Here is a 22,754-nt window from a genome sequence, read left to right as displayed (position 1 = left end):
CAAATATACTTTATATTTTAATAGAACAGTAAAAGGAAAAAAAAATATTTAGATTTGGAATCTTAGTAGCCGTACTGACCCAGAGAATAAAGTTATGTCTGTTTGTTGCAGTGTGTACCGTGTTTCCCCAAAAATAAGACAGTGTCTTATATTAATTTTTGTTCAAAAAGGTTTAACTGTTTTACATGTATAGCTGCCTGGACACTATTTAAATTGACTTTTTTAATTAACTGTTAGCAGGGCTTAATTTTGGAGTAGGGCTTATATTTCAAGCATCCTCAAAAAGCCTGAAAAATCATTTTGCATCCTCTAAAATTCTGGAAAATCATGCTGTGTCTTATTTTCAGGGAAACAGGGTAGAAGCAAGGCTTCCCCCCCCCTTCACTTTACTCCACTTAAAATGTTTAAAATGTTTTTCCCTACAATAGGAAACAATATAACACCATCCCGCAATAACCGCGCCCTCAGACGGTCGCGGTGATGGATACATAAAAGTTTAGATTTTTTGACAGTTGGAGGGAAAAACAAAAAGGAAAATAAGGGGGCAGCCCTTAGAGGGTTAATAACCAGTGATGGACCTTCCCAAGGATCGCTATTTGCAATTCCCTGATATTTAGTAGTTACCCAAATCTCATCTCCAAAGTTTCATTCCTGCAGTTGAACCTGCACTGCAGCGGACAGGGGTGGCACCGTTGGCAGAAGAAAGTAGGCGTTTGACCACGACAACAAATCCGGACTAATTGACGAAACCCGAATCTGTCCTGTGAACAAATCCATCCCATGTGAAAGGTCCTTTAAAAAGGGTTACCATTTCTATGAACAGCGCCATGCAAGTCCAGAGGCTGTCTCTAGAATTGCATCTCATCTCTATTAAGTGAATACCAGACACGAGATGTTTCTAGAAACCGTAAAGCCTTCTTTTTAATCCTGGACAACCCCTTTAATTAGAGGAAAGCTCGTAGGCACAATCATTCACTATCCGGAGGACCTAGAAAGAACATGTGTCTGGAGGACACTGTAAGATGTAGAGGACACAATGATTTCAAAGAGTGAACTGTGTAATTCTTCATCCCCCCTGTGGGGGCACTGCAGGAAGATCTAACGCTTGCAGCTAGGTGCCTCTGTAGCTTACAGCTAATTATAGAATATCAGACCCAACACCCCCCATACAAACAGGACAGTAGACGAGTAGAGTCACAAAAAAACTGCAATTTAGTTAACAAAAAAAAAAAATATACATAAAATGAGAATATAATTCTCATCTGAGCAAAGGTGCAAGCAGACGGCTTTACACTAAATACACTGCAGTTTTACCATAGGAAACATTACATCACAAATACCAATATACAGTCCCAGAATTCACCTGGAGCCTAGTGGTGTGCCCTACTATACAAAACAGGAAGGGAGGATGCTAATGAACCCTCGGCCCAGGAGCTCACACTTCACGACACCCAATTGTACGCCATCTACCTGCAGAAACCCTGCCCTACCTATTAAAAAAAAATAAAACAGCCTCTACCGAACCCGCCCGAGGGGGCACGGCCCATTTAACCCCTCCCTACACAATGCTAAGCCTAAAGCCACATCACCCGCTCATCTCCCTTTTCACAGTGTCAGTCAAGTCTCGGACCGTTCTCGCACCTGCTGGAAATCGGCATTTTCAAAATTCTATAGATCCTTTTTTGTTGGATGAGTAAACTGGAATGTTGGCCGCAGACCTCTCGATTCCGTGCAGATACGGGGTAGAAAATGCCATGCCCTAAATGCAGAAGAAACAAAATTGGCGCTATTGCTCTTAGCAACCAAACACGACCTCCTGGCACTTTGGGCCAATGCACACGGGCATATTTGCACTGCGAGATCAGGAGCGAGCGATCGCCTCCGGATCCCACAGCAAATACTGCCCATAGGACATGCTAAGCAAAACGCTTTTCCATGCCCACGAGCGGAAGTCAACTGCGATTTTCCGCTCACAGGGGAAGAAGAAAAAAAAAATTTGCAGCATGTCCTATTCTAGCGCGAGCCTCGCACTTACGGCTTTTATCGCAGTCAATGGAAGCAGTCCGTCCCACAGCGGATCCACAGCATCACCCGTGCGACTCTCTGCAATGCGTATGTGTGTCAGAGCGCCACCCAGCACATCTGCAGAGCAGAGAGAAGACAAGACAGGTATTTGTGGGTCAATGCCGGGGCACGGGGAATCTGGCCCGGCCGTGTGCATTTGGGCCTTAGGTCCATGGCACATGGGGATTTCCGCAGCGGATGCACTGCAAGTGATTGCGGATGTGATTTTTAATAGCTTGCTGGAGTTCGCGGATTCTTTGTTTTTCCGCAGCGGATCATCTGAACAGGAAAAAAATCTGCACCCCCGCCTCCCAACCTTCAAATCTGCAGTGTATCGGCAACTGTATTTGCACTGCGGATCACTGACTCCCATAGAGATGAATGGAGCCCTTCCGCGCTTCACCCACGGTTAAATAAAGCATGCTGCAATTTCTTTTCCCTGCGTGCCATCCGCAAATCAAGGCCGCAGGTGTTTAAGTGCGGACGCCCCATTAATCTCTATGGGCTGCTTGAACTGCAGATCGGCCGTAATTCAATTTTGCCCGTGGACATGAGCCCGTAGTAAAAACTGGAGTCTGGTTGCTATGGGCAAGCACCCACCTTCTTGACTACATGGGACCTAGCTCAAGTGGATGAGATCTGAAGCTGCCCGTGTTCCCCCGTCTGGAATGTCTCGATATACTATGGAATCCACTTACGGGCAGTGCCCGCTTAACGCCAGCGCAGGACCAGACACGCTGTGTGTTAAATTTATATGTTCACTTACAAGTTGAGAAACTTCTTAGTATCTTCTTGCCATGGACTGCTCTGTAGGAGAGGCGCCATAGCTGGCGATAGCGGGTCTAGCCATGCGATAAAAGGCGGTCTATACTTTTATACAAAAAAAAGGTTAAAACCGTGCCATAGACCTCCAGGCATTGAGATAAAATTTGCTCCCCGAGTCATTATTGGGGGCGATGGCTGCAGCGCACACGTCTCCACGGACGCATACCATTTATCTCACACAACAGCCTCTAGCGATGATCAGGATGTAGGCACATGCTGCCCCCTACAGGCAGACCCCCCCAATATCAGTACTAAAGCCTTGATCATAATAGCGGTAGGGAGTTTAATTTTCTTGCTCCATTCAGGAAAGTCCTCCCACCCCACCCCTGCCCTGGCCGAAGGGTTCTATCCTGTGACAGAACTGTGCCTAATAGACCCCCCATTGACTATAATAGGGTCCATTCGATTTCTGGTTTTCAGGCTGAAATAGGGCCGCTGTTTTCTAGCAGAAATCAGTGACAAAGGTTCCGAACGCAACCGCCGACGCCAATGAACTCAGATTCCTACGGGCAAGTGCGATTTCGGTCCATGAAAAAGTGACCGATTTCACTGTGAGTAGAGGTCTGTTCTACATTAGTTTTTGTTGCACAGGTGTCCCAATCTATGTAATTTAAAGGGGTTGTCCACTTAAAACTATTGATAGCCGATTCTCAGGAAGAGTAGATCAAAAGGTGTTTGCCCCCAGAAACCCCACGCAGCTGTTCCCCGAATCAATGTGCTTGTGAACTGAGCCGATATATGCAGGAAGCAGACATCTCTGTTCCCACTGCGGTGGCCAGGCTTGGTATTACAGGCAAATTTCCCATTGAAATGAATGGCCTGCAATACCAAGCTTTGCCACTACAGTGGGAACGGGGCTGTCTGCTTTCTGCAGAAATCAACTCCGTGCATGAATGCCCCCGCCTAGCAAACAGCTGATAAGGATAGGCTATCAAAAGTCTACAACCCCTTTAAAAATGCCCATTAAAGTCAACTGGTGCGCTAAAAAGCAAAAAAAAAAAAAAAAAAATAGACTAAAAATGCATACATGCCTGCCATGTGGGTACATTCCTTTTTTTCACACCCCTATTGGCTTTAATAGGCAATTCTGGCATGCGAAAACACGCCAAATATAGGTCATGCTGCGATATTTAAAGATGGACCATTAGTCCATGAGATAAATTTGCGCGTGTGAATGACGGCACTCACTTTAATGGATCCGAGTTCTGTCAGTTGCAAACTTGGATGTTAAACTCCTGTGAACGGACCCCAAGGATCAAAGTCAGAGCAATAGACATCCAGGTCCACCGACACACTAAACTACAGAACCCATTTAACGCTCATGCCTCCTCCATACTGGTAATGCCCATTAAAAACGAAACCTCTATTGTGAGCAAGACCGTGGCTGCCATGTACAGCTGGCAAAGCAGCGAGCGCCTGGCATAAAAAGGGTTATAAAAAGAGATCGCTGAAAAATGCATTTATTAACCATTGCCTATAGAAGAATTTTGTAAGCTCGAATCCTTCCTGTTCTTTTATCCACTAGGGGGCTCCCTCCCTCTTCAAACTGGCTATCCCATTAAGGATAGGTCTGAACGCAGCAGCAAAGTCTTTCGTGTTAATCTTGTACCCGGAACAGATTCTACGTTTGATAGATGCTTAAAAAGTTAAAAAATTAATTCCTCTCAGTCCATCGGAGACTCTTCCCGCACTCGTTATATAGGTTACAACTTGTAGTGAACCATTTACCTCTTGTGCAAATTTGCAAGGGAGCAAAAAGTAGTAAGACGCAAAAAAAAAAAAAAAAAAAAATTCACCATCTCCTCCCCCAGATGTATTTCCTGACTTTACAATCTCTTCCTCCGGCTGAACCTGGGCCTTTTAAAGATGGCCGACCTTCCGTTCTGTGGTTGCATCCCTATTCTGCTGTGGTTTTTTTTGCATTTTATTGTTTGACCCTAACCTGCTCCGAACTGTAGGGGAACAGTCAAATGTCTCTATAGCTGTAGATCCCCCTCCTCCCTCCCGCTCTATATCCTAACCCTCCAACCCTCCTTCCCTGCCCAGTAACAGATCCTGACAGTGGGACCAGCTCCTCCAGTACAGCCCTACCCCCCACCCTACAAGGGTTAACATCTCAATCCTAAAACAACTTCCCCCTCATGCTCAGTTACTAAAAAATAAAAAAGGTGGTCTCCGAGGGCGACGTAGTGTTTTACATCCTCCTATTCTCCTCTGAGGTGTCTTGGGAGTCGGGTGGAAGGAGTCTGGAATGGAAGGACGTCACTGACCCAGGACACTGTTCCCTGAAACCCCGCTAAAGACTGGATGTGTGGGGTGTAGGACACCAACCTCCCCAATGACCTCATGGACCTAACAGGAACCTGAAAGAAAGAAGGAAATCATATAGTCACAGCAGATTACATCAATGCCCCCCGCGCCCCCCCCCAGCAGGCTCATTCTTACCTCCCACACTGGGTATGTGTAGATTTGCCCACAATCACGTTACACCCCGTAGAACGCAGCCAGCCGCTCCTTCAGGAGGGGAGGAAACTGCTCTGAAAACTGGTTCCAATTCTCCTCCCCAACCTGTTCCTTAAAACCGTGCAAAATCTGTAAAACAAAAAGGCAACAAAAAAGTCCATGCGTGAATATCTATAAGACGCCGCGATTAACTGAGCACCGACAAGGCAGTAAGAACCAGGTCACTTTATTCTGTCGACTGTTTTTCTTTAGAGGCCTCATAATCAGCCCATATGGCACATTAGAAAGTGAGACTACATGGAATGGAGCCATGATGAGACGAGATGCAACAGCACGTCATTGCAAAGCAAGAGGAGTTGTGTAGCTCTAGTCTTAGAGGGTGCGACCAATGTTACTGGCGTCACGAACATGCAGGCAAAGCACCATATGGGTGGCAACGTTACCATTTGATCTGCCAGCAGTGGACAAAAACACCAGCAAGTTTGGAGGCAAACTGTAAGAAGGAAAAGTGATCTAGTACTCCTAACACATCATTCCAGCAGATCAGACTCCAAATCACGGACTACGTGTGAAGGGAGCTAGTATTCTGACAGTAGCATCCATTACAAAGACCACATCCACATTTCCAGTCATCGCGTTGGCACCTGTGAGAAGTCTAGTAACCGATGCAGCCAGACTGACCTTATAGAACATGTCTCTGAGATCATCTTTGGGGCTCATCCAGGAGGCCACAGCGTCACAGAAGAAGATGAAATCCTGGAAAAAAAAGTGAGATGAGTGAAGAGGCACAACAACTCTGATCCGGGGAGGGGAAGTCCCGAGCCTCCCATGTTATAATTACCTGCACTACTCCTCCAGGGTTCACTCCGATCATTATGCAGATCCCTCTGAAGGCCGAGTCCTTCTCCTCATTGTCGCGGATATTCCGCAGGGACGTACACCTGTTATAGGAGGAAACGATGAGAAGAACCCAAGGCAACAAGAAATATCAATCAGGATGAGAGCCAAGTGTCAACAACTCACCAGGGCCTTATGAACTGCTGCAACATGGGAGCGACTTCTTGGGGACAAACACAGCCGAGGCGCCCAATAGTGATTGCTAGAAAAGGGGATTTACATTTAAATAACTTTTATTCTCCTTCTATAGAAGTTATTATTCCTAAAGCGATTTATATTCTTAAAAAAAAGGGACAAACACTGAATATTTATGATTTGCCACAATGCAAATGGTGAAGCTCTGGCCGTTAACCCCTTGAGTGGCACGCCCGGAAATTTTCCGGGACGAGCTCCACTGCTCATAGCAACATAGCCCGGAAGATTTCCGGGCTATGTATCACTATGGGAGCTGCAGAGCACAATGCCACAAGCTGTGACAGTGTGCTCTGCCTGCACAGACCCACAGAGAACAAAGCGAGGGCTTTGAAAAACCAGCAGAAGATGTTGCCGATATGCCGGCAATCTCCTGCTTTGTTTACAGGTTGCCATAGAGACCATCGGCTTGTCAGAAGCAAGCCGATGGTCTCTGTGGCAGGGAGAGCTGGTTGTTAGCTGTCAGAGGACAGCTAGGTACCAGCTCTTACAGCAGAGATCAGAGAAAACCTCCGATCTCTGCTGTGTTAACCCTTTACATGCTGCAGTCTATGTGACTGCAGCATGTAAAGGGCTGTCACTGCAGCATGTAAAGGGCTGTCACCATCGGACCCCCAGAATGTGATCAGGGGTCCTGATGGGTCCCTGTGGAAGTCCCCTAAAGGGACAAAAAAAAATAAAAAATAAAAAAGTAAAAAAATTTATAAAAAAAATAAACACTTGTCTCCCTTTACTTTGTAAAAAATCAAAAATACAATCACACATGTGGTATCCATGCGTCGTAATGACCCAGAGAAGGAAGTTAATACATTTAACCCCTTAATGACATTTCTTTTTTTCCTCCCCCGTTTAAAAAAAAAAAAAAAAAAAATCACAACTTGTCCCGCAAAAAACAAGCCCTCATATGGCCGTGTCAATGGAAAAATGAAAAAGTTATGGCTCTTGAGACGCAACTACAAAATTAGTTGAAATTCAATGATTAGACCATTTTAAAAAACCTACCCTGGTGGGCACGACAGGGTGGTAGGAAACCCGCCACTCAAGGGGTTAAGACATATTCATCTAGAGAATAAGCCAGGCCCTGTCCCAACGAGGCCCCCACTTTCAATAAGGTGCTTACGATAAATAGATGTTCCCGTAGCACCTATGTATCTTACTAGGTAGCAATATACAAGAAACGCAGTTCATGTAAAGAAAACCTGCAGACCCTGTCCTACTAATATTATCAGGGTGCGTCTGTACAATGTTGCAGCCAATCTGTGGGAACCATATGTGGATATCTGCCAATTGTACCTAGACTAGCCATTTAAAACAGTCGCCTGATGAGGTAGAGCCGGAAAATTAGTGATAACGTGCATTTGGTAACCGCGGATCAACTGCAGCATGTATGGGCGCCCTTATGTTACATCCACACAGCGAATACATGCTGCAGATTTTACTACAGGTCATTCACAGGCTGTGAGGTCAGCAGTGTAAATTGACCCGGGGTGCAGATCTGACATCAGCTGTATAAATTGAAGTGCTGCAAATCTTCGCCAGTTGCCGCAGGTTTCGGTGTAGCTTTGCAAATCCTGTGGCAACACATGCTGATCCTGCTGCAGATTCCTTGTGGATTTTCCATAGCAGGAAACACATCCTGTATAGATACCCCAAGGGCGGCTTTACATGGGACAACCATCGCCTAGTCACTAAAGCGTATAAATGACGGTTTCTCTGCTTTCACAGAGCGTGTACACAAGCCGAAATATAATTGGACGACTAGTTAGGGGTGTGAGGTTCTGTGATGGGCGCGTATTTGAAATATTGACTCCTCTCCAACTCCTACTCATTGGTTGCCAAGTCCCACGTTGGACCAAAACCAGCCAGGGACCGTAGCAGCGAGTGTCCTTTAGAAGGCCGGCAGGGACCGTCAGGTGGAGAATCACTCGCATTCAGTGAGAAGGGAGGTGCAGACCGAACTACAGCTCAGCTACCCGTAAAGTTGTTGGCTAGTCAATGAAGAACGATTACCTGCTTATATTAGACAATGGATAAACTAGCGACTCCTTTTAAGCCCAATGTCCATGTGCAGATTTTATTTATAAAGTCCGCGCATGGCCCCTGCGTCTTGCTGCCCATGGTTGTCCTGTGTAAAGCCACCCTAAGATTCCTCGTAAGACTCAATGTGAATTAAAGGATTCTTGCTTACATTCAGAGGCTAATAAACATACAAACCCCGTCTTGATCTCGTCTTGCTCACACAGCTGAGCGTTTGCTACAGGATACAACCAACCTGTGTTTTCGAGGAGCGTCTTGGGCGTATTAGGCCGGTTGATAATTTCTACCAGGTTGTTTAAGACCATTGGGACGTACGGCTGCATCTCGGCCCCTGAGGGAGAGGGATGGTATTAGACAGTGGAGGTTCCGTCAGCACATGCTGCCCATACATAAAGATGGACCTGGCATTGCCGGATAACTGCAGAGATCATCAGTGCAGTACCACTTACCCATCTGCATGCAGATCTCTCCGATGGCCCACGTGGCATTGTTACAGACAGAGATGAACTCTGGGTTTAGGTTGGTGCCAAGAATGGGCATGAATTCAGCTGTAAAGAGAAGAGCAGGGGTTAGAGTAACATCACTAGACTGTAATAATCACCCACAATATCTGGATGTTGGTAACAAAGGAATTGGTGGCATAAGACACCAAAACTGCTGCAGCGCCTCTACCTCCAAGAATCAGCTGCAGCGTGTCTGCAGAGTTACTGAAGACTCCAATACAACAGCACCCCCAGTGGTCAAGCTTAGAAAGACGTGATGAAGTGCAGACTTTAACCCCTTAACATCACAGGGTGCAAATGTGCGTCTTTGCAGACGGGTACTTAACGCAACAGGATGTGCACTTGTGTCCTGTGGATAGCGCGAGATCAGAAGAGATCCCGGGGTTTTCGGCAGCAGGAGCCGGCCGGCTGTCACCAATAGCCGGCCTCCCGCTGCAACAGCGGGGGTGCCTCGGGACAGCAACCCCCACTGTTAACCCCTTACACGCCACAATCTATGTAGAGGGCGCTCCCTTTGATGCCATCAGACCCCCGTGATGTAATCATGGAGGGCCGATGGGTTGCCAAGGCAACAGGACGCCAGCTACTGCCTATGATTGCTATAACCAGCAATAAGGCATTGCAGGACAGAAGTCCTGCAATAGTTTATCATAGCAATCATAGGCGTTATGGTACAAGACCCCTACAGAGACACAAAAAGTGTTTGGGGGGGGGGGGGGGGGGGGTTTCGGGGGCGGCAATAAAAGTGCTCAAAAAAAGTCACATCCATCCCAAAATGGTACCCGTAAAAATTACATCTAGTCACGCAAAAAACAAGCCATCGCAGAATTTATGTGTTGTCTCCCCGCTATCAAAAACAATTAATAAAAGTTTTACAATATAGTCTATGTACCCAAAAATGGCACCAATAAAAACTACAGTTCGCAACGCAAAAAACAAACCCTCATACGGCCGTGTATATGAAAAAAAGGGGGAGCTGAAAATCCCCCAAAAACGTTGCATCCTTATGCCCGAACTAGGCCATGTTCTTAAGGGGTTAACCCACGACAGGTTTTACGTGTCATGCAGATGCTCAGTCCAAACTATGTGGCAGCAGCTGGTTGCACATGTGCACCTCTGCTCCATTTATGTTGGGCTGAGCCGCAGCTAAGGGGTCGGCATCACAAGACGACCCGTTTAAGGCCGTTCCATCACATCGGGAACAGCAGATTTCATTAAATGACAGATATCTAGGCGTCACTCACAGATACAAGGTTTCACATGCAGGAAACAAGCCTTTGTCAGGTCACCCAGGAGAGCGAAGGAGCTTTGCCGAACCTCCGGCATTATGTCCTGAAAGTAAGAGAAGCCTCAGAGAACGGTCACACAAAGCCATCATGACTTACAGAGACCAAAACCATAATGCTCACCTGCATGCACTGGAACAGAAGGGTCATAATATTGCTTCTGGCTACTAACTGTTCAACATGGCCTCCAAGCCCCTCCGCCAGCCCGCTGAGAAGATCCAGGGCCACGATCATGAAGTCTTTATCAGGGGCTTCATACTGGTCTGGATGCTGACTGTACATCTGTGTGGCACAGAAGCAGGACAACACTATAGCGGAACGATCTGATATGTAAGGGGGGGGGGGGGGGGGGGGGTGAAATCTAACCTCACATAGGTTCGACAAAAGTCTGTGTGTACGAGAAGCCAGTACTCACCATGGCTTGAGCAAGAGTCTTCTGCACCAACGTGACACACCGCTGATACACCGGCTCACAATACGGGAGGAATCCACTCTGCAGGGCGGTCGCGATTGAGGACAAGCACTGGAGGAAAACGCCGGGTTAGCACATAGACGAGTGACAACCCCTAACCATCGTACCCAGCAGCTACATCCCGGGGGTCAGCCAGTATAAATACAGAGTACCATCAGTGCAAATCAGATTTCTGGTTCTACATCAAACCCCCCCATATCTACGGCCCCCGACGTATTGTTACATCAAGGTGCGGGAGAAGATCTATTGGGACAATCCTCACCTCCAAAAGTGGGAAAAGGTCCTTATCTTCATCCTTCAGCTCATTCCACTTCTGGATAAGAGGGGGCATCAGTTTCTGAATGTACTCCTGAGAACAAAGGGGAGATTACAACATTGATATAGTATATACTACAAGGGAAGGGGATGATATGTAGCACCACACTATACTGTGTAATGCGAGGACTGATCTCTGGATCAGACAGTATGAATACAAAGACATCACATGGATTTCACGTAATACGTATATCTGCATCACCTCCAGAGACAGCGCCCCCTGCAGCTTTAATCATGCACGATCTTCCCATTACATAGCACTACACACCGTAGCCTCGTCTATATACGAAAACATCCACACCACTCACCGGCTGATTTAAATGGTGCCCCACCGAGTCCGCCAGGGTCCCTATGGCGTCGTAGAGTATGAGGAGATTCTTGTGCTGGTATTTTCCAAAAGCGAAAACCAAAGTGTCAAGAATAAAACTTAAATACGGTACGAGCTCCGTGCAGGCTTCTTCCTCCAGGGTCGCAAATGCGCTGTGGAACAGAGACGGGACATCTGGATTATCATCCCTCAGCAAAAACATCACAAATGTCCTTTTTAAAATCTATGAAATCCACATCCAGTTCAGTACAAGCAATTGTACGCTGTTATCTGCCATTGCAGGCTTGAGGGAAAAATAAAGAATAAATCTCTGCTGACCTTGAGTTAGTTCATGTGTTGAGCTCCCCATTAGAGCCTAATCATCCGAACTTGCCGATAAAGGCAGAGCCGGACGACTAACGTGTCTGGGGTCGGCTCAACTTCCCTGATAGCTTATGCCAGGGAGCTTATGCCAGGGGGGGGGGGGGGGGGGGGGGGGGAACGAATTTCACTGCCTGATCCTTTTGTTTCTTGAGAGATGACCTGCCACCAGAGCAGTCGGGTTGTGAATAACCTCCCTAAACCACGAACGTTTGGCCAACAGTTGTTGAAGTGGTACGGGCACTTTTAGGGCAACTTCAGACGTGGTTATTTTTTGTAATGCAGAAGGCGACATCCGCATGAAAAGGATTGACATGCAGATGAATAGAGAATTCCCATCAAAATCCACAAAGGAAAACATTCGCAGTATCCGGCCGTGCCGCAAGGAGTGTTCACGCACGGTGGCGTTTATTCCATGCACACGTATTGTACACTAAAGCGTCACAGATTTAAAGGGTCATCTGGGACTTATTATGGATGCCCTGCCCTCCGGTTGATCAGCGGAGGTCTGCAGCTCGGAATCCTCACTAATCGCCATGCCTGCTGTGGACAGCGCTGGAAGCAGATAGCGCTGTCAATACTGCAGCTGCCCGGTTTGGTATTGAAGGCATAACTGTCATTGAAATTAGTGGGAGCTGTGCCTGCGGTACCAAACTGGGCCGCTACAATATGAACTAAGCTATCTGCTTTCTGCACTGACATTGGGCTCGGCCATCAACGGATTGGTGGGGATCCCAAGTGGCAGCTACCGTTGACCTATCCTGAGTAGGGGTCATCAATAGTAAAAGTCCCAGATACCCTTTAAACCTGTGACAATTCCAGAACATCTGAACTTCTACTTATACTCCAATCCCACCCAAAGCTGCAGTCAGAGTTCAATTACTACTCTGGTAGCATTCAAGGAAAAATGCTGCATTTCGGAAGATTTTTGTTGCCTTTTGCATACAAGATTACACACTACATCTCCCTGTATGCACTGCAGCAGAACGTTACACACTATTTGGTCCCATTGAAAGTATAAAAAGTTCCTAAACATTAGGCTAAGCTTTTTACTGCTGTGATGAAACTCTGCATGAATGGTTCACTCCCGATACCTGCAGGCGGCTTCCTGCACTCGCTTGTTGCTGTCCAGGATTCGTTTCAGTAGTTCAGTCATGAGGGGCTTCAGGTAAAGATCAGGGGGTTGGCTGACCACCCAGTGGGCGTATCGGCTCAATGTCCAGCAGGCGATGGAGCGGACCAAAGCCTTCTTGTCGGACAGGCACTGGATGAGGTGAGGAATCAGCTCTGGCAGGTAGGGGACCATGCCCTGCATACAACCTGCATGCGACAACAACATGAACTCAGGATTTCAGGGGTTAAATGGGATCATATAACCATCATCCTGGAGATCGGGCTAGATTACCTTCAGCAATGGCCCCGAGTACCAGGATACCGGATTCCTTTATAACCCATTCCGGGTGGAACAGTAGACCCTTCAGGAGCGGGAGGAGGTGAGGAAGCAGCTCTTCACGGAACACATTAGCAAGGACATCCAGGGCGGCAGCCGAACACTTCCCTGCGAGAACACAACATCACGTTACTTCGTACTCTACCGCGAAGTCGTCAAAGCCTGAACCCCCAGACCTCCGCTCAGACAGTATGAATACAAGAGACCCTCAGTGTGACTCAGGAGAACAATCTGCATCATCTATGGAGGTCCCCGATATAAAGACAGCAGAAGCGGCACATACTCAGATTCCAGTCAGACAAGGTGTCATCGTCATCATCTTCGTCGTCGCCATCGTCCTCTCCTTCCACTCGCTCTTCTTCGTGTTGCAGGGTCACAGTGCGAGACTTGTGGAACCGCGGCTTAATGTCCTGCTCACTGTCCGGGACGGTCTCATCCTCCTCCACATCGCCCTGAGGAGCAAAACGCACACAAGTTACTATGTTATGGGGCTCAAGGGTGATGGAACGGGGTGGGGGGGTCCAGGAAGCTGTTTTATACTCAACGCGCCCCCATAGGCACACAGTGTGACTCCTTTCAGCCGGCTCTGTGTACACACTCTGCCACAGAGATAAATGGGGGAGCGAATGCACAGAGCCGACTGAAAAGAGTCCACGAGGACACAGCGCTGGAACGGTGATCCCAGTAAGTATGAAACGCAGTTCCCCGGCCCTCCGTTCCATCACCTTTCAGCGCTATAATGTAGCTTATGGGGCTCAAAGGTGATGACCGGTTCCCTTTAAAGGGATATTGCCATCCATAATATGTATATTATAAGATGTATGTATATGCCATCCATAGTATTCCAATAGGTGGATATCCAACCTCTGGGACCCCAATGATGCCAAGAACAAAGGGCTCAAGGCTTTATCATTGACACAGCAAATAGGGTTGAGGTGCAGTCCCTATACAGCGGGTGGCTGGGTGCAAGGAGACAAGTGAAGAAGCAGTAAAGGCGCAGCTAACGCCGCAACCTCTTCATTCTGAGTGTTGTGAAGGTCCTGACAAATTGGACCCCCCACTGACGCTTACATAGAGATAAACGGTTAATTCACATATCTGACAGCATGATGGGACTAAACTACTCTGCTACCAAGACCAGCCAGAAGAATGCTGGAAGCAACTACAAGATTAGGCACACACGATGGCAGCATTCACTCCAGTGACAGCGCTGGAGATTACGGAGTTTAGGCGCCTTGTCAATCTCTGGCGTTGTCAGAACATCTGTACGACGTCTGGTCTACCCACTTGGGGACTAACCAGAGCCCTGTCCTCGGGATCGGTAGGGGTCCCAGTGGCCAAACCTCACTGATCATAAAGTTATCCCCTAACCTGTTGACAGGGAAGAACTTTATAACTTGGCACAACCCTTTCACTAGTGCCAGGCAGCTACTGCCAAGGTAACATAAATCATGGGGTGTCAGAAGCAGGATAGACGCTCATGACGAGGACCTAGTTCTGCCTCTGTACAAGTCACTAGTCAGACCCCACATGGGGCGCTGCGTACAACAAATTGAGAAACCTGAATATATGAGGACATAGCTGAATTAAAGCTGGTGAGAAGGCGACCAGGGTAATTAAAGGGGGTCCCATGAAAGTTACCACCTATATACAGGAGCCACACAACCCCGAGAATAGGGGTGCGTTCTTCCATATCAACACTAAGATTACAGGCTGGATTTGATGAAGCACTTCCTATTCTACCACCTTATCAGCTCTGTAAGCCATGCATAACCCGAGGAACAGACAGAAGCACTCACCTTCAAGAGGATGATGTCTATCTCATTGTATTTCATCCCATTCACCAGGATTGGAATCAGCCTGAAAGACAAACAGATTCCTAGCTGCACAACCTGTAGAATCAGCGTTTGCTACAACCACGAAGAAGACGACGCTGTGCGGGGAGGAGGGTACAGGGACTCCTTAAGTGGGGCTAGTTTCTGGGCACCATCGATACTTTAGCAGTAAGGGTGCATTCGTACTTCCATTTGGGGCTGTGTTGGAGCCATTTTGTATGCTTCAGCCCATCATATCATATTGTTGACATTTTCCTTCACAAGAACTTTGCAGACGTACATCTAGTACAACCTTGCCTGGTCAGTACATCCCGTACTCAGACAAGAAAACCAGACTACACAGCCTTGGTGCTATCAGTACCAGTTCTCCAAGACAAGGCCATTTTACAGAAGGCTCATGAGAAATTAAAAAAAAAAATAAATTAAAATCTTGTTATTTGTATAGCGCCAACTTATTCCACAGCGTTTTCAAGTAATTTATTTATTACCTCCCACCAAGATGGGGACTCATTTTACCGACTTCGGAAGGATGGAAGGCGGAGTCAACCCTGAGCCGGCTACCTGAGCCATGCGGTTGGAAGTGATCTGTTTATTCAATTAATAAGCAGAAGTATTTCTACAAAGACATTTGAAACGAGGCTCGAACACGCCTCCCCTGTAGTAATTATAGTTTATTATTCACTTATCATTGGTTATTAAAACTAAACAAGAACAGTGACATCTTAGGGGCCAGACTTCTCAGGTCAATTGGCCCCGTGTGGTGCAGGCAGCGGAAATGCAGTCCAACCTCTCGCTCACGACCAATGATTTTCAATGGTTTCATTCTCATTTGCAAGGTGTTCACTCAAGCCAAGTTGCAATAAAATAAATAAAAATCTATCACTAGGAGAACCCCTCTAGCTCTGCCCCCTTGTCTCTGGGAATCCCTGGGAAAGCCCCCTAGCCCCAGCCGCATATCTATCCAAATATGGGGAGATATGTAAGAGATGCCCTGCAGCTCCGCCTTCCTCTCTCCCCTTGCTATGGGGGATTCTGAGGCTGTTTCATGATCTTCTCCCATTCATTTCAATGGTGCTGCCAGCCGCATTGAAAACAATGGGCAATATCGCAAATTTTTATTTATTTTTTTAAAATCGCAACTTGGCTTGAGCGAAGACATCGCAAATGAGAATGAAACCATTGGAAATGCACGATTTTGAAACCACCGTCGTGTCGCACAAAAAGCTAATCACCACTGTGGAAGAACCCTTAGATTTATAGTAGTTGTCATGAAGAGTGGTACTAAATATTTAAAGGTGTATTCCCATCTGATATATTTAGGGCATATAGTCAGGATGTGCCATAGGTCACGGAAGCCGGACCTGTGCTTATCTCTAGACATAACGCCCACTGCTCCCAGCCCAGCTGTGCCGCTTCTATGACTCCAATAGAAGTCAATGGTAGTTACGGAAATCGTATAGCATAGTTAGCTATACAATGGAAACAGCATAGCTGTATGTAGCCAGAACAGGGGTCCCAACTCACCTCCACAGCCAACTGTACCCGTACTACGGAAACTGCCTAACCGCCTCTTCTATGGCGTTTCCATAATACCCATAGAAGCGAATAGGAGTTCCAGATGTGACACAGGACAGACAGTTTAGCCATTTCCATAATCCTGGCTACAGGCAGCCACTGCATTAGGACGGCTATCCCATCTCAGCTATAACTGGACGAGATGGGAATATCTGTCCGAGGCCAAAAGCACACGGCCATAATGCAAGCTGTGCCCGAGAGGCTGGCACACCTCACATCGATCTACACGGACCCCGCATACTGCATGTATTACTCTTGATTTCCGCCCCCCCCCCCCCCCCATACACACACAAACCAACCATCGGTCCATGCGAGAGACCATGCATGTGTCCAGCCTCACAAGCCATCATGGAGAAGCATGTTCTCCTTAGAATACATGACAGCACAAGGCCAAAAAAATAAAAATAAATGGCCGTGTGTCTTTGGCCTAACAGGTTCCCTCATCGTGTCAGGGAGGCAGTCCCTAATCCAGGAACCTCCTGCTCTCTTACCAAATGGATCTGCAGTTATAAACCTGTAAAGTGCAAGCTCTGCAGGTCAGTCATCACCATCAGCCCTGGACGCCTATATATGTTGGGTACTTACTGCAGCAGGTGATTGGACAGAGCATCTTTACAGATGGGTTGATCAGCCAGCGTCAACCAGAACTCGCAGGCTTCCAGCGCCACGTTTTCATCGCTGTCCTGCGTCCTCTGCAGCATGTACTGGAGGAGGAAGAGCGGATGTTAACAGGCGGTGCGACTAATCCAACATGACCGAAGGGTAGAAGAGATCACTTACCTGGATAATGCTGTGCATGTGAGGAAGTAGCCGGTCTATCCGCACCTCCAGCAACATGACCAGCGCCCGGCACACGTTCTTGCGGACCTCGGGGTCTTCATCCACCGCAAGCGCAAAGAGGTGCTGAGAGAGAGGAGATGGTTAATAATTCTCACACCTCCAACAGTGCAACAAAACCACTGAGAGAACGGATCTTCACATACCTCAATGAAAGTGTCAATATTATCCATGAGCGCCTGGGCCCGGTCTGTAATAAACTGGTTTACACAGGCGATGGCGTGAGACCTGGAAGTGGGAGGAGACAGCGCGTCAGACATGGCGGACAAGTTACTGCTTTACGGATGGGATAGAAGAGTTAGAATAAACCTGATTTTGGGGCTGCAGTGCTTGAAGAACTGGAGAAATTTGGGGATCATGATGTTGAGCGGTCGGTTCAGAGCGTCGCTGTCCAGGAGCTCGGAGGAATCCTCGCAGATTTTTTGAAGAGCGCCAAATGCTCCCTGAAAAGAGTGGAAAATTCAAGAACAAACCCCGGATTAGTGGAGGTCTGACCACAAGTAGCCCCCCGATTACTAGACTGGGGCGCTCCCTGCCAACAGGTGTTGTGGGAGATATATATATATCTATCACAGGGCGGCCATCATCTGGCAGTTTCTGAACGCTCTCTGCATTAGTGTGTGGCTGCCAAAGTTTGCTGGGAATTGTAGTCCCCCAACAGGTTGCAGAGTGCTGCACATCTGACTATTTGTGCCCAGTGCATGTCTAACAGCAGATCACAGCTAAACCAGAGCAACCACCGCAATGTCAGCCGTGGCCCAGTCTAGTGACCGATGTAACAGGGTGACCCCAATATCTTACCTCACAGGTGTTGTAGTCCTCAGAGTTCAGCAGGTTGCAGAGCTGAGGTAGAAGTTCAGGCCAGGTCTGCAGCTCTCCCTTTGATGCTATGGTTGTGATGAGAATCCCTGGTGAGAAAGCACACTTATCATAGGACCAGGATCATGCACAGCGCCCCCAGTGACCACTGATGGATATTACATAGGGTACAGTTACAGCGTCCCTCTGGATCAGACAGTATGAATACAAGAGCCCTCATGGCACATCAGGTCTACATAGTCTGCATCATATCCAGGAGACGGGAACTATGGGAGGACGGCCGGACTCACCGATGGTGGCTCTGATGAGGGACGACGAGTCTCCGATGCTGTTCAGACATTCCTGCTTTATGAATTCGGACACGGGCTGGGGGAAGTTCTGGTAATGCGCTTTTACATTATTCTTTAGGATCAGACCACTGAGGGAGCGTGTGGGTTCATCTGTAATACAGAAGGTCGTTATTGCGGTGGGCTCAGGGGACATCCTTCTACGGGGGGGGGGAATCGGACTACAGTCAGCATGGTGCCACCAGTCCTGCGTACCCAGAGATCTGACTGAGGACGGCTCACCACAAGCCCACTGACTACACCCAGCATGATCCACCAACTATCCCCAATAAGGCGTCCATAGATTAGATCAGTCTTCCCTGTGAGCCTCCAGTTTACACCCAACACCGCTCTTAGCTCTAGTCTATATTTATATCTTATAACCAGTAAGGCATGCCACAAGTTCATGCTATAAGCAGTATGGCACAGATTATACCCGGTGTACCCTGCGACCCCAGATTATTCCCAATACAGCACACCACGTGTCCGCAGATTACACCCAGCACAGCTTTTACCTATAACCAGTATTTATATCTTCTACCCAACATGGCCAACTACCTGTTCACCGACTATACCCAATAAGGAACACCACGAGTCCACAGTACACCCAGTATGGCACACATGCCCGCAGATTATACCCGGCATACCCTGTGAGCCCAGGGTATTATTCCCAATACAGCACACCACGTGTCCACAGATGACAGGTAACAGCTGGGCCGGGTATAATCTGTACTTGTAGTTTATAGTTAAAGGTGTTCTGGGTATAATTTGTGTACATGTGGCGCACTGGAGATAATCTACATTTACAGTTTACACCCCCTGCAGCATGCCACGTCCGCAGATTATATCCAGCATCCTCTGTGACCCGGATTATTCCCAATATATCAGCACATTTTTTTACAGATAATCTATACTTCTAGTTTACACCCCGTGCGGCCCGCCCCGTCTCCCGCGGCCCGCCCCGTCTCCCGCAGATTATACATAGTTTGGACTTTATTTCTAACCTATAGATGATACCCAACGCAGCACGCCCCGTATCTACAGCTTATACCCTCCGGGTTCTGCCCACACAGTACATCTCCAGCCTACCTTCAGACTTGAGCCGCGTCAGCACAAAGATCAGGTAGTTGTTGAAGTCAGGGTACTGGTTCAGCTGCTTCAGTTTCTGAGAGACCGTTCAGGAAAAGAGACCAACCTGCCGTGACATCAGAGCGCCGCAATACAGTTCGTACTGCATCTTCTACGGCCAATAGCCATAGAGACGTCGGGGCCACCTAGAGAAGGACAAGGAGTACTACACTTCCTGATCACTGATGGAAAGGATACGTCCTGGACGACTCTCTGCGTGGCCGTGTCCGGGGACTGGGAGTCCTTTAAGAGCTGTAGGACTTGCTGCAGTCCTTCCTCATCCGGGCGCCAGTCCATCTTCACAACCACAGGCTGCAGACAGGTCATTACAGGGAAAATGATCAATGCCAATGGGACATTCAGAGACATGCAGTACCTCACCTGTGCCTGCTGGGGTCACTGTTGTACTGTACATATACCACCGTTCACCATAGAGTATACACAGTATATCATATAACTGCCCTAATGATCTCCGGAAATACTCTGTGCTGTTGTGGGACCCTATCCTTGCCAATGACCCTGCTTATGTGATGCAGCACTGCCCCCACAAGATTGCACCCTCCTGAAATACTCTGTGCTGCAGTGGTGTTGCTCTGACCACACTTTTTAAACAGCAGGAGGGGAGTCGCTGACCCGCTATGTATGGGGGCCCCCTCTAGGGCATACAGACAGGAGATCCCAGATCAGACAGTATGAATACAGAGACCGTCATGGTGGTCAGGACACACGTCTGCATCATCTCTAGGACCTCTCATAGTGGAGAAAGGTGACAGCGCCCCCTGTTTTATATGGAGCCCGATTACTGCCGGTGCCACCAGTTTAGATCCCAGATCCTCCCCTACAGCCCTGATTCTCTCCCAGCTTTCTCAAACACCAGTAGATCCCAGATCCTCCCCTACAGCCCTGATTCACTCCCGGCTCCCACTGACACTAGTAGATCCCAGATCCTCCCCCTACAGCACTGATTCACTTCTGGCTCCCTCAGACACCAGTAGATCCCAGATCCTCCCCCTACAGTACTGATTCACTTCTGGCTCCCTCAGACACCAGTAGATCCCAGATCCTCCCCCTACAGTACTGATTCACTTCTGGCTCCCTCAGACACCAGTAGATCCCAGATCCTCCCCCTACAGCACTGATTCACTTCTGGCTCCCTCAGACACCAGTAGATCCCAGATCCTCCCCCTACAGCACTGATTCACTTCTGGCTCCCTCAGACACCAGTAGATCCCAGATCCTCCCCCTACAGCACTGATTCACTTCTGGCTCCCTCAGACACCAGTAGATCCCAGATCCTCCCCCTACAACTCTGATTCACTTCTGGCTCCCTCAGACACCAGTAGATCCCAGATCCTCCCCCTACAACTCTGATTCACTTCTGGCTCCCTCAGACACCAATAGATCCCACATCGTCCCCTACAGCCCTGATTCACTCCTGGCTCCCTCAAACACCAGTAGATCCCAGACCCTCAGCTACCTTCCTGTCTACAAGTAGCTCACCGGTTGTACAAAGACCAGAAGCCTCCCCACCTATTATACCTGCAGATCAACAGATTCTCATAATGTCCCCCAATCAGAAGGGTCATCCCAGATCATAAGCCTCCACGGTGACAGGGAGGGACTATGGGTGCCATCCTCTACCAGTGATTTGATCTACTGTACCCCTTATTTGTCTAGGAAGATCCCTGATCCCGTCTCCTTCAGTCATCACTTCCCATTGGTCTAGTAACATCCTAAATCCTGTCTCACCCAAGAGATCTCAGAAACTAGCACTGAGATCCCTGATCCTCTGTATCCCTTATCTGTCCAAAAAGATCCCTGATCAACTGTACCTTCTATGTATCCGATAAGATCCCTGATCCTAGCTCCCTCCATCAACTCATCCTGTTGGTCTAGAAAGATCCCAAAAGCCTGTTTCTCCTAAGAGATCCCAGAAACCATGAAAAGATCCCAGATCTACTGGACCCCTTTGCTTGCCTGAGAAGATCCCAAATCCACTGCACCTCTTTACTTGCCTGAAAGAATTGCTGATCCCAACTCCCTCAGTCATCACATCCCATTGGTTTAGGAAGATCCCAGATCCTATCTCACCCCCCAATAAATCCCAGAATCACAAAGATCTCTGATCTACACGTTATCTGTCTGAGAAAATCCCTGATCTTGTCTGGCTCAATGACCCCATCACATTGGTCTACAGATCCACATCCTGTCTCTTCCAGGAGATCCCAGAACATAACACTTATCTATCATACCAGTCATCAAGAAGATCCCTGATCCCTACATCAGTCACCCCACTGGTTTAGTAAGATCCCAAATCCAGCCTTACCTACTCCAGAAGATCCCAAAATCACAGAAAAGATCCCTGATCTGAGCATTATCTATCGGGGAAGATACCTGGTCCCTTCTACCTCAACTATTTCATCCCATTGGTCTAGAGAGATCCCAGATCCCGCTCCCTCAGACTTCCCTGATCGGTCTGGGGGGGGAAATCACAAACGACGTCCTCAGCAGGGCATCCCCGGGATCCCCCACACACACCTGACCCCACATAGAGGGGGCGGATCCTCCTCCCGACATGCCCTGCGTGTTCCTAGCACTGAGCCCCGGCAGCCGTTACTCCTCAGTAATGCGGCATTACCTCCCCCACCTGTATATACCGCCCGTCCGCCGGTGCCTCCCCCCTCCGCCATTATCACGTCCCCACTGCCGCCTCGCCCCCACCCCTCAGTCCTCCCCGGGCTCCGGCGCCACTCACCTCGCAGGGATGGAGGAGACTCGCAGGCGGCGGAGACACAGAAAGAGAGAGCGCGGGCTGATGACGTCATTCGCACCTCTCCAACCGACCAATCAGGCGACAATCGGTGGGCGGAGTCAGTTTCGGCATGACCCCTCCCGACCGCCGTCTTATCCTGGGATTTTCAAATTCCGCCAAGCGCTGTAGGTTTTCACCACGTGACCGATGGAGAGCGACCGACCGCAGGCGCCATCTTTGTTTTGGGCAAGTGCGAAAGTGTTCTTATGTCCGGATACAATGTCAGCGAG

At 48.3% G+C, this 22,754-nt stretch overlaps 1 protein-coding gene and 3 non-coding genes across 4 annotated transcripts; all 4 read right to left on the bottom strand.

Annotated features, from left to right (window-relative positions):
* Window positions 1–1,194: 1,194 nt before the first annotated feature.
* On the bottom strand, window positions 1,195–22,550 carry TNPO2 (transportin 2). Its single transcript, XM_066593691.1, has 25 exons — window positions 22,468–22,550; window positions 19,911–20,024; window positions 19,674–19,749; window positions 18,549–18,698; window positions 18,241–18,347; window positions 17,749–17,882; window positions 17,586–17,667; window positions 17,383–17,505; window positions 17,188–17,306; window positions 14,992–15,052; window positions 13,476–13,644; window positions 13,148–13,300; window positions 12,837–13,062; window positions 11,363–11,534; window positions 11,002–11,088; window positions 10,683–10,790; window positions 10,391–10,549; window positions 10,226–10,313; window positions 8,928–9,026; window positions 8,714–8,809; window positions 6,376–6,451; window positions 6,194–6,293; window positions 6,034–6,108; window positions 5,335–5,481; window positions 1,195–5,252 (listed from the first exon to the last, which is right to left on the bottom strand). Exons 2-24 carry the CDS (start codon window positions 20,007–20,009, stop codon window positions 5,374–5,376), a joined length of 2,667 nt encoding a protein of 888 aa, XP_066449788.1. The 5' UTR covers window positions 20,010–20,024; window positions 22,468–22,550; the 3' UTR covers window positions 1,195–5,252; window positions 5,335–5,373.
* Window positions 10,863–10,932, bottom strand: LOC136613195 (small nucleolar RNA SNORD41). The gene has a single exon (XR_010790458.1). It is a non-coding gene; the product is annotated as a small nucleolar RNA SNORD41 (small nucleolar RNA).
* LOC136613722 (small nucleolar RNA SNORD41) lies at window positions 11,191–11,262 on the bottom strand. Its single transcript, XR_010790943.1, has one exon. It is a non-coding gene; the product is annotated as a small nucleolar RNA SNORD41 (small nucleolar RNA).
* LOC136613721 (small nucleolar RNA SNORD41) lies at window positions 18,445–18,514 on the bottom strand. The gene has a single exon (XR_010790942.1). It is a non-coding gene; the product is annotated as a small nucleolar RNA SNORD41 (small nucleolar RNA).
* Window positions 22,551–22,754: the final 204 nt, after the last annotated feature.

This window comes from Eleutherodactylus coqui, chromosome 2 (genome assembly GCF_035609145.1).
Source record: "Eleutherodactylus coqui strain aEleCoq1 chromosome 2, aEleCoq1.hap1, whole genome shotgun sequence".
In the NCBI taxonomy this organism is placed as follows: domain Eukaryota; kingdom Metazoa; phylum Chordata; class Amphibia; order Anura; family Eleutherodactylidae; genus Eleutherodactylus; species Eleutherodactylus coqui.
The sequence above is the reverse complement of the archived record's forward strand: the minus strand, read 5'-3'. Positions and strand labels throughout refer to the sequence as shown.